This window comes from Phyllostomus discolor, chromosome 5 (genome assembly GCF_004126475.2).
Source record: "Phyllostomus discolor isolate MPI-MPIP mPhyDis1 chromosome 5, mPhyDis1.pri.v3, whole genome shotgun sequence".
NCBI classification, from domain to species: domain Eukaryota; kingdom Metazoa; phylum Chordata; class Mammalia; order Chiroptera; family Phyllostomidae; genus Phyllostomus; species Phyllostomus discolor.
In genome coordinates this window covers 44,795,489-44,807,992 of record NC_040907.2, presented here as the reverse complement: position 1 = coordinate 44,807,992, position 12,504 = coordinate 44,795,489, and the positions used below count along the sequence as shown (strand labels likewise).

The following is a 12,504-nucleotide window of genomic DNA, read 5'->3' as shown; positions in this document are numbered from 1 at the left end:
AGGAGCAAAGGCAAACCAAACATAGTCTGAACCTTACCAAAACTGTACTCCTGCCATGTCTCAGAGATGATCACCCATCCCCATTCACTCTCTCTCTCCCCCTCCAACCCTCTCTCTCATTCACACACACAGACACACACACACAATCTCCTTACTGGACAGAGATAACATTGCTGAAAGACTTGTAGTTGGCAAACCCAATCTCAGGCATTCAATCCAATTAGAGCATGATGAGAGAGATACAACCAAATAACCATAAGAGAACATCAAACAGTAGAAACTCATTTAAACTTGATCCAGATAATAAAATTAATTACTTGAAGTCCTTATAAACTATGATTAATATGTTCAAGAAATAGAGAAAAATATGGCATATACAGATATTTTTAAAATTGAATTGAGAATTCCACCAAAAGAATTATAATCTAAAAAGGAATAAAACAAATTTTAGAATAGAAAACTGTAACTAAAATTAAGGACTCAATAGATGGGCATCAGGCACAGGAAATTCAGTAACCTGAGAGATGCTTAAATAGAAAATATCCAGTATCAAAAAGTTTAGCATAAATTAAAGCACAATTTTAGAGTAAAAAAGCATTGATTTATATGAATGATAATTGACAATAACAGCCTACTATGTGCTCGAAACTATTCTAGGCACATTATAATTAATTTCTCTAGGTCCCATGAGGTAGACACTAAACGATTCCTATTTCCCTTTCGCAGACAACAAAACTGAGACAGTTCAGATAATCCTACAAGCTAGTGAGTGGATAAGCCAGAATTTGAACTTAGACAGTCTGGCTCCAGAGTCGGTGTAATCAGTAAATTATACTACAGTGATTACTAAGAAGTGAAGCTTGGTGAGGTACTTCTATTTCCTAGTCCCATTTTGAATTAAATCCTTCTGAATATATTTTGATGGAATTAGAAATTAGTGACAACTCTAACTGAATATAAAGATGATTTTGTCAATGATTTAGAAGTTGAAAAGCTAACTAGAAGTCATGCCACATCACTGTCACATTGCACATCTGAGGAAAGCTTGGTTAATCGGCCCACCCAGGCACAGCAAGGAAGTAACTCAAAATGCAGGTTATCTTTGGAAGGAAATACTCTCCATAGCATTGACCTTGACAATTCAAACCTAAAAAATTACAACACATTTAATATAAAATTATGGAAGAGAAGTATTCATAACAAAGAAAGAAATAGAACTATTTAAAGAAATAACTTCTTATGAAACCCACATGGGACACAGAAAACTCATACTGAATATTGCATGTGACAGCATGAAATAAATACACAATGAAGGAAAGAAATCACCAAGGGTAGATGGGATACCAACAGAATCATTTCAAGCAGCAGAGACTGAATCTGTAATAATCCTAACAAGGATATGTCAACAAATATGGAAAACAAAACAATGGCCTACAGACTGGAAATGTTCAATATACATCCCCATCTTCAAGCAAGGGGATGCCAAGGAGCACAGTAACTATAGGACCAGTGCTCTAACTGCCCATGCAAGTAAAATGATATTCAAGGTGATGCACCTTGAAGGCTTACAGCTTACATGGAGCAAGAAATGCCATATGGTCACACTGGATTTAGAAACGGAAGAGGCACTCAGCGCCTAATTGCAAGCATTTTCTGGATACTGGAATGCTACAAAGAACTTCAGAAGAAGGTCAGTTAGGTTTTACAGATGGTTGCTGCTATCATGAAAAGCTATGGGTTGCTCTGAAAGAAACGGGTGTGCCGAGGCATTTATTGTCCCAGGGCTTAACTTGTATCGTGGACAGGAAGCCACTGTCAGGACAGAAGACTAGGAGGAGAAAGAATGGTTTCCTTTAGGCAAAGATGTCAGACAAGGGTGCATTTTATCTCCCTGTCTGTTTAATCTGTATACAGAAGATAGTATATGAAAAACTGGGCCAGACTTAGAGTAAGGAGTATAAATTGTTGGAAGAAATGGCAGTAAGTTCAGATATGCAGTGGAAACGTTTTCCCAGCAGAAAGTAGCAATGTTCTGAATGACTTCTGATGAAAGTGAGAAAAGCAAGTGCCAAAACAAGACTGCATTTGAACATCATGAACACAGAAATAATATACAACTTTTACACAGACAATCAAGACTTTGAAATTGTTAAAGATCTTGCTAACTTTGGTTCACTCATCCATTCAAAAGGAGCCTACAGCCAAGAAATCAAGAAAAAGCTGAGACTCAAAAGGGCAGTAATAGAAGAATTAGGAAAGGTCACCAAGAGCAAAGATGCATCATTAGAGACTAGGGCAAAGATCATCCACACCCGTGGTCCCCATTACTATGTACAGATGTGAAAGTTAGACAGTGAAGAAGGCTGATAGGGAAAAAAATGATTCATGTGAAATATGGAGTTGGAGAACAGCTCTGCAGACACCCTGGACCCCCAGAAAGATGAGCAAGAGGGTCCTACAGCTAATTAGGCCTAATGCAGAGCTAGATGCAAAAATAACAAAACTGAAGGCATCCTACTTCAGGAATATCATGAAAAGGCAGGGTTCTTTAAAAAAGACAATAACGTTGATGAAAACAAAGGCAACAAGAAAAGAGGAGGACCAACTGTGAAATAGATTGACTCTATGAAAGAAGCTGTGAGCATCACGACACAGGAACTGAGCTGGGGTGCCGAGGGCAGGACACTGTGCACATCCCTCATTCACAGTCACAAGGTGTTGGAGCCAACTCAATGGCTCGTAACACACACATATGACAGTAGAGTTTAAGCTGAGCTCCACTTCTACACCCCATGTGGGATTATAGTGTAATTTTTTTAAACTATTCTGATAAGAAAACATTACCTTTCTCATCATTTGTTGAGAAAGCCATCTAGAAGGCTTCTCTAAATTTCAATGCCCTGGCTGTTGACTATCCAGAACAGGAACTATAAAATTAATTTGTAGTGAGAGGACACTAAAAACTGTAAAAGTTACTTTCTGGCATTTTGCCATTAGAAACGAAGCTCTAACTATAAAAATTTTAAAGTTCAAGAAAAAGCATTGCTTATAGTCAAAGATAAACCATTTTTCTGTCCTTAAACATCTGGACCTGAAGGATTTTTTGAAGTCTGTATTTGTGGTCTTGATTTTAGGAGACATTTGCAAAGCCTTCACATAATGAAAAGCTTACACACAGGGTGCACAGTGCTGCTCTGGGGACCACCTTTATGGTGGGTGGAGCAGTCAGACCTGAGTTTCTGGCTTCTGGGAAGTGGTACCAGGGGCCTCAAATTCTTCTCAGGCTTTTCTCACCATTGCCTTTCATAAGTAGAGAACTCACCACATTTCCAGAAAATGTCTAAGACGAAATTCTGGAAACCTTAGGTTTAAAGCACTAATTTATTTTCTTTGATAAAAACTTAGAGAAAACTCTTCCAACAAAATAACTTTTTAAAAAATAATGCTTACCTTTGAATATTTCTGTAACTCAGCATCATCGGCAATTTGTGTGTCCAAAGTAGCAACCTACATTTACAAAAAAAATATATATCCAATATTTATAAAAGCATACTTTTTTCCTATATTTCCTGAAAAAAAAAACCTGTTAAACCTATATATTCCATCTGACCTGCATTATAATCTCTTTTCTATATTTCTTAACTCTATAACACATAATAAATTTTAGAGACTATTGACTATTTGCTTTTCTGTTGTTGTTCTCCACAAAAATCTTTTTTCCTAAGTTATTCAGAAGTTGAATTAGGAGATGGGAAAATATATTTACAAATACTATTTTTAAAACTCCATGACCCCTAAAATTTTTAATATAATTCTCTATTATATTGAATCCATAAAAATTTCATCCTTTTGACAAAACCAAGAGTATGGTCATTCTTACTTTTAAATTCCAGGCTTATAACAAAGCTTGCAAGGTCAGTGAAGTTGTCTGACTTGTGTGGAAAAACTGACGCATCTGACTTTCCACAGCAAGCTCAAACCATTTCCTGAGGAGAAACAGCTGGCACACACACACACACACACACACACAAAGACCTGGGCTGGTGGGAAGCTCATGGAATACCTAAGCTTTTAATCCTGGCCTAAAACTGTTGTTCAGAGCTCCAATGGTGGACATCCACAGAAATGAATGGCTCACAAGCAAAATACTTCACTGATGATTTGCATCTGTAAGTTGTTAATGAAATATGGTGCATCTGGAAGGAGGAGATAAATTAAACAAGGAGCCAACCAAAGCTTTTGAAAGTACTGAAGATAAGTAGGTTCTGGAAGAAAATGAAATGAAAAACACTGGAGTACACACAAGCATGAATCCGATTCATCGTGCCTGGCCTCTACTTTGTGTTCCTCACTCCTCAGAACACATTGCAACCCTAAGGAATAACTGCCACTTTAAATTCCCACTTGGAATTCTGTCTCCTCTTTCTAGCCCCTCTGTTATAACCTCCCCATGTAAGAAATGATATTTGGAAGAGTAGCTCTAAGGAGGATAAAATTTTAACAAAGAAGAGCTCATCACAAAACTGGCCATTTATAAATACTGACACACCAAATTACTTTGATAGCCTACTGACAAAATAGCATTCAAAATCTATGTGGTAAAGAAGCAGTAGTTCCTGATGACTGACAGGCAAGTACAAAATTAGCAAGAAGACAAAGTATGGATTGTTTTGACTCATCTTAATGACACTGGAAAATTTCTGACAACAGATAGTGGCTATATATTCTGGAGCAAGAAGAGGAAAAAAAAAAGATCTTCAAGCAGCCAACAAGTGCTAATGATAAACATATGTAAGAAAATGTGAATGACAATAGAAATTTAATAGAATATTTTATTACTAATGTATTTAGTGAACACTGTAGAGGATTTTCTAAGCATAGCTTTCTGCTTTTATTGTGGATTCATATGAGGAAATGTAATCAATCCCTTAACTCAATGAATCTAATAACAGGTGAAAGGAAGTCTAATGGACCACTGGCACTATAAACTTATACCTAACCTAAATTACTTCCTGTTCTCCCAAATACATTTGATAATCATTCTTTCATTTTTCTCATAAAACTGTAAGATTCTTTATGAAACATAGAACTAATATCCACAGCCCTTTCAGTGTACAATAAAACAAACAGATCATAAAAGCAATCATAAAAATGCCAGCAATTTTAAGCAGCTGAGACAGGTTTTAAATTTAAAGGCAAGACCCCTCTCTCCTAACATTTTTCCACCTATCGTTGACTTAAATGGTTTTAACGTGAACTGAGGGTCTGCTAATTGTGACTGAAACTTGTGTGCAGTCTTAATTGTTGTTATTGCTTAAAATGCTAAAAACCAAATCAATTGACAGGAAAAAAAGGCAGGAGGTACAGATAAGGGCAGGCTGGTTACTCTTTGACTCTCCAATTTCTTTAAATTGTAGTGTTAAGGGCTTGACATAAAATGAGATATGAGTGATTTTATTTGAAGATTTTTAACATACCATTACTTCATAATCAGGGCCCAGTAGGTTTTCCCATCTGGATTTCAGCTCATTTTCTGGAAAGTCAGGGGCTCTTTCTGCATTAAAAACAAAAACAAAACAAAACAAAACAAAATCACCGTAAGAATGTTGAAGCTACTGCGAACCAAACACACTTAACTACTTAATTCTTCAATAACAGCAGTTTCAGTAAGTAAAATGGAAATAAACAAAATAAAAATGCATTAATTTAGGTTTACTGGGTAAAGCAAATCAGAGGTATCCTGTAAGACCAATATAAAAACCAGCATGACCAAATTATGAAGGGACTTTCATTGTTACAGAAAACAATAAAGGGAAGAGGAAATAATGAGTTATAAGTAAAATTTGAATTATATACAGTTTACATGTAAACACCCTATAGTTTATAAGTAAAATGTATCTGGCTTTGCTTTATAATATGTTAGGACAAACAGGATTTAATGTAAATGTTAATTACTTCTAAGAAGTACCTTCCACTCACCCACAGGAAAAGTAAGAACTTATCAACTAGGCACTTAACACAATCCATTCAGACTTTTCACGGGTGAATATAATGGCATGACTAGTTTTAATTTGACCATTGAGTACATGAGATTTAATAAAAACTTCTATTTTACTGTCATCTTTGTGGCTTCATTATATCTTTAAGATTTCCTTACTTGCTATTAATATTGCCTTTTGTGCATAGGTAAGAGAAATTTAAGGAGCTATGACAGATGTTGTGTCCTGCCTGTCTTCCATATGACCTTAGCCAGAAGCTCAGTACACAGTTCGTAGCCTGAGTAATGCCTACTAGGCCAAAGTCAAAGTACTAAAACTATACTTTCATTTTATATATATAGTAGTGACGGATAATAAACCTCCACCTTTTTTGTGTAAGTTGAAAAACTCTCTCGATTTTTGTCACAAGATCAGACAAGTCACCAAACACATCACAACCAATATCACCCTATGTCTAAAATCAAACATAACTTGCAGATATCAGTTCTTTTAGTCCTCAGCAGGGACAGCTCATCTTGGATGCATATGATGCTTAATTATACAATATATAATAGCATAACAAACACATTAGATTTTAATACATAAAAATTACATAATAAGTAAAGCAGGCTAAGCTCAGACATCAGAGACTCAGATTACTAAACACTAAAGAACTTCAAATACTAGATTTACAAAAGAATATCCATGAAATAACTATATGCTAGACAACATTTCAGGGATAACTAGTTAAAGACCCTATTAAAAACAAAAGACCATTTGCGTAGGCTCTGCATCTTTGTGGCTACTTCTGCTAACATTTCCCTAAGAAATCACATTAAAAGTTCTATCATCTGGCCTGTTACACCTCTTCCAGACAGCAGTTTCTTATTGGTAAGCTTAGCTGAACAAAATTTGCAAGGTCTTGGTTAGAACGTAAGCTTTAAAATACAGTATTTAAAGATGATATTTCATATGCATGTATAAAATAATGTTGCCACTTCCCTTTCAATTATTTTGGCTGTATTTCACCTTTCAGTCATATGATGAAAGCACAGAGAGTTGTGAGTTTTTAAAGCACAGCAGAAAATCTAGGTAACAGAGGAAAGGGATTAATTTGTTTTCAGCAGCTCAATAATAAATCCTGGACTACAAAAAATGATCACACAAAATGATCAAAAAAATAGCATGATGATCTGGAATTATTATTTCAATGACAATGAAGTGGAGCAGAGTATAACACCCCAAAATATGCCACTTTGGCATGCAGGTTGTTTTGAGCTGAAGGTAACCAAGACTCCACAAACTAAAAAAAAAAAAAAAAAAAAAGGCCTCACCTTTCCCTTAACTACCTAAAAGAATTTAGACAAGAGGTCTGACTCAGAAGAACTATTATCAGAGATAGCTTTTTTTTTTTTTAATCTAAAAGACCTACCTGCTTGGCAAGACAAGCTTCTAATTACTGGACATCTGCTCTTCTTATGGTACTGTGAACAATCTCCTCCCCTTCTTAGCTCAGAATGGCATAAAGCCTCAAGTGCCCAATTTGCCTTTGGGTCTTATATTATTATGGGATTTCCCCACATATGAAATTTTCTCCTGCTAATCTCTCTTATGTCAATTTAATGATTAAACCAGCTAAAAAATCTAGAAGAGAGGAAAGGGAAAGAGCTAACTTTATAGCTATTAGAGTATTTTCGTCTTCCTCTTGAGTTGAAGTTATATGTGCTCATGAAGAAAAATGTAGTAAGAAGGATCCACAAAGAGGAGATAAAATATTTCTAAAAGTATTTCTAACTTCAGAATGTATTTGATTTTCACCTGATAGTTCACTACAAGTCTCTCTGGGCTCACTTGAATCTAAGCAGTGCAGACTAACTGCAATCTGCTTGGGTGGGAAAGAACAAGGTCAATTTCCAAACCACAGGAAATTTAACCTGAATGAGGGGTCACTCCTTCCCTCAGGCTATCGTCTCCTGAGAGAAGACAAGGAAAGCCAAAAGCCAAAATTTCTGTGGAACACGAATGGTGTTAAGTATTCCATTTCATTCAACCAGCAAGGCTTTCCAGAGCACTCTGTGCAGGAGACTGTGGGAAACTATTACTCTGTATGTTTGCAGGACAGAGTCAACTATAGTAGCTGAGGTATCAGAGTACAAAGTGAAAGAACAAAGTTGCGTACCAGTTAAAAAGAAAAGTAGAAGACAAATACATATGACTCCCAAGTGATTTGATGAAACATAAAACATGCATGTTATTAATTTTTGATGCAAAGGAAATATTGCCATGCATATTACAGGTAGCTATATATCTATACCTATATCAATAATACGCAAGCTAATGTATGCAGTAATTAAAAATGCCAACAAGATTAAAAAATAGCCATCACATACTACTAAAAATGCATTCAAAATAAATATAATCAAAGATTAAACAACAATACACTTGGTTCCCCAATGTCACAAGTGTTAAGATTTTGACTTTAAGAATACCCTATTTTATATCACCAAAATGCCTCTAAAACTCCTCACATTATAACTATAAAGAGAGAGAATGGTCAACAAATGATAAAGTGATTTCATGAAAAGCCAAGCAACATGCTTGGCTTTGAATTGAATGCTTTTTGCCTACCCAGTTTTCCTGAGGCTTGTGTGTTGTCATTTTTTAGATTATCCATTTGTTCTTCCATTTCCTCATCTTCACCACCCAAATTAGTTTCTACTTCCACTGCTCCAGTTGGCAATAAGGCTGGTGTTTGGGGTGGTTCTACAGCAGCTCCTACAATAAGAATTGCACACTTGAATCACCAGCAGCTAAAGATCATATTTAAGTGAACTTATTCCCCTCCTGTTCTACTGGCTCACAACCTCATTAACATCTCAGGTAACTTACATATATGACTCCCTTCTTTAAAATCTCAAGTGTAACAAATAACCAACGAATTCCCTTAAAAAATAAATATGTTGCTCTGGCCAGTATGGCTCACTTGGTTGGAGAATCATCTCATAAACTTAAAGGTCATGGGTTTGATTCCTGGTTGGGGCATATGCCAAGGCTGTGGGTTTTGTCCCTGGGTCAGGGCATATAGAAGGCAGCTAGTCAATGTTTCTCATATCATTGTTTCTCTCCCTCTTTTTCTCCTTCCCTCCCACTCTCTAAAAATCAATAGATGTGTCCTTAGATCAGGATAATACATACAAACATACATACATACATAACTGTCTTGGTAGTATTGAAAAGAATAAGAAACTAGGCAGTGGGAAGAGAAAAGCAAGGTAAAGTCAATGACAAAGCAGGAGTAGATGCTTTTCCATATGGTTCTGGAGAAAAACAAGAGCGCTGGTGACTTAGACTCTTGTTGTTGTGATAGGTACAAAACAAGACCTGCAGAATAAGCTGCTCCCTGTCCTGAGCTCTCCGAGGGTCTGGTATGATATCATCATGAATATAACAAACAATGTGCACAGGCAAACTGGAAGGGACTTGGAGAGCATTGCCCTGGTTGCAGAGATTCCTCCCTCAGCTAAGTACAGTAATAGGATATCCAAAGCTTTTGACCTCAAACATTCAAGTCATGATATATCTCAAATACACACAAAAAAAGATTAAACAAGAGTCATTTCAGATTATTTTTAAATAATCACATATCACTCATAAAAAGTATCCTTACAAATAATATTTAACGTGAATGTAAGTAAAGGTCTACATTTATCTTCTAGAAAACTGTGCAGAGACACAAATTAAATGATATTACAAAGAAACTATCAAATTCAGAATGCAGTATTCCAGGGGCAAAGGAAATACTCTGTTCAGAAGACTACGCCTGGGGGTAGGGGTAGGGGATACTTTTTAATTAAGAAACCAAAGAAACATAACACATGCAGCAAGTGCAATGCATTATTAGATCTTGACTTTATGGGGCTGGGGGAGGGGTGGGAAGGGAGCAAGAAGAGAAGCTACAAAAGACATTTGGGGCAATTTAAGTATGTGTTGGGTATCTGAAATTAGGGAATTAGTATTAATTTTCTTTGGTAGAATAATGACACTATGTTTATCTAAGAAAATATCCTTCACTTTAAAGCTGTATACTGAAGTATGTAGGACCAAAGTGTCATAATGTCTACTACTCACTCTAAAATGGCTCAGAAAAAAAAAACATAAATAGAGGAAGTAAATATAGCAAAATTAAAGCTGCTGAATCTAAATCTAGGGTATTTGGTATATTATTTTTCATTTTTTGTATGTTTGAAATTTTTATAATAAATGGTTGGAAAGGATAACCAGTTAAAAGTTCCTTATGATCTCCACATGAGATTTTAAACTATGCATAGGATTTTTTAGATCATCAATCCATTGATATACACTAAACATACAGCCCAGTGCTAGCAAAAGAAATGCCAGTCACAAGGAATAATAGTTACACACCCAAGTTTACAGTATAAACAGGGCAATAATATGATTGTGGGCTACAAAACAAAGTAGGTTAAATTACCAGCTATCATTATCTAAAAGACAAATCATTAAGTAAGGATATGAAATAATAATAATAGTAGTAGTAATAATAATAATAACAATAAGAAGGTGTTGTGCAAGAGCTAGAAGCTGTGCAGTTTGCTTCAGTAAGATAGACTGAAACACCATGTGGGAGGCACACAGAGGTGTGTTGCGTGGGCCAGGGGGCAAAGGCATACTCACGCAGCCTTATATAGTGGCCGCACAAAAGCAAGAAATGACAATGGAGGGTGACAGATGTTACAGTGGAATGCTCTTCAAAGAGTGCTAGTGAAACACACAGAAGGTCACCCAAACCTTGGAGGAAGAGGTCCAGCTTTAGAGTAAAAACTTATCCCAGCACAAATTTAAAATGTAGGCATGCCCAGTAAAGAACTGCTAATTTGCAGATGGCATACTTCATTTGATATAACAGACCAAAGCCAAACGCCTTATCAGAGCTATTAAAACCATTATATTGATATAAATATTTATGTAAACCTTTTAAGGTCAATACAGCATTTGTACAATTTGTACTATTTAGGCAATTTTAAATTTCATAGGAACAATGCAGTTGATAGGGCTTCCGTCTTTCAGTGCCAAAATTTCCACTATCCCATAAAACTTAAAAAGTTCCAATTTAATAAAAATCAATAGCATTTGAAAGCAAAGGCTCCCAGGCTTATTATATCTTCAGAGGAAAGGGAAAAATATTTATCTTCTAATAAATTCTAATGGAATTATTTCTTACTCACTAGTTTTATGACTAGTCATTTATTTTAAATTGAATATGTGTCCCCATGATTGTTGAATTTTGATCTATACATTTATAAGCTGATAATTAAGTGGAACCTAAGCAACAAAACAAATGAGCAAAATAGAACCAGAGACATAGAAATAAAGAACAGTGACGACAGAGTAGTTGGGAGTGGGGTAATAGGGGAAAGATGGGGAAGGGGCAAGCTCAGGAACATGAACAGAGGACTCATGGGCACAGACAATGGTGGGGGGGATTGACTACGGGAGCTGGGGGGGATGGGGTAGGGGACAGCAATGGGAAAAAAGGCAGGACAACTGTAACTGAACAACAATTAAACTTTAAATAAAAACAAAAATAAATAAATAATATACAAGGTGATCATTAAAAATTGACATGCATACAATAATGTTTTTGTTCCATAATGAAAATTTACTATTCACATAATCAAAATAACAACATATATTACTCTACAAATAAAAATGTTCTTGATGAAAATTCTGGTTTTATTTCCTCTTGCTATACTTCAAAAGGTAAATCAAGAGACATTAGAATCAAATATATCACTGGAAGTAAATGAAACCTGGAGTCTGCACAATGTCAAAGCATTAGACAAATGACAGCTCCTGAACTAAAGGTGTCAAAGCTTTATTATTCAAACATAAGTAATAAATGAAATTTGGAAGCTTTCTGGGAAAATGATTTCCATAACCATTCAGAGAAGCTCTCTGAGCTCGATGCGAGTGAGGGTTCATGTTCTAACATTTGGACTGGCACATTAGAGTAGGCAAAGGAAGCTCTTCTTTAGTGCATGGATGAGCCGATTCATTTCTCCATCATTGCATGACACAAGGTGAGCAGTTTTCCTTCCCAGACTCACAGAGTAACTTACATCAATTAGCTACTCTTCCAAATCCATACTACATGGTGGGCAGAGGGACAGTGGAATCCATTACCTCTGTCTGAGGGCTGTTCCACAAGTGGGGGCTGTTCCACAAGTGGGGGCTGTTCCACAAGTGGGGGCTGTTCCACAGGTAAGGAAGCTGGTGAGGGTGTCCTCCTTCGAACTAGGGTTAAGCGCACCACTTGCCCTGCATTGCGTAATACTTCAACAACATCCTGGTTGGCAAAACCTTGAATATTCACACCATCAACCTAAAACACATTAAATAGGCTTCAAGTCAGCTACTATTTTAAATTCTGCCAAGGCAGAATCAAATTAGGTAATTCATTTTATCCTGAAAATAATTTGTACTAGACCTAAAAATGTATTTGAATAAT

General features: G+C 36.0%; 1 protein-coding gene across 6 annotated transcripts in view; it reads right to left on the bottom strand.

Moving 5' to 3' along the window:
- PATJ (PATJ crumbs cell polarity complex component) overlaps positions 1 to 12,504 on the bottom strand; it is a 331,922-nt gene that overhangs the window by 273,272 nt on the left and 46,146 nt on the right. For 5 of the 6 annotated variants that reach the window (XM_036026193.1, XM_036026198.1, XM_036026197.1 and 2 more), the window contains exons 11-14: positions 12,180 to 12,378; positions 8,607 to 8,753; positions 5,478 to 5,554; positions 3,451 to 3,507 (exon numbers count right to left, since the gene is read on the bottom strand). In XM_036026193.1, the coding sequence (XP_035882086.1) occupies positions 3,451 to 3,507; positions 5,478 to 5,554; positions 8,607 to 8,753; positions 12,180 to 12,378 (480 nt within the window). The remainder of the gene's footprint in view (positions 1 to 3,450; positions 3,508 to 5,477; positions 5,555 to 8,606; positions 8,754 to 12,179; positions 12,379 to 12,504) is intronic. The other variant, XM_036026196.1, reaches the window with a different exon arrangement.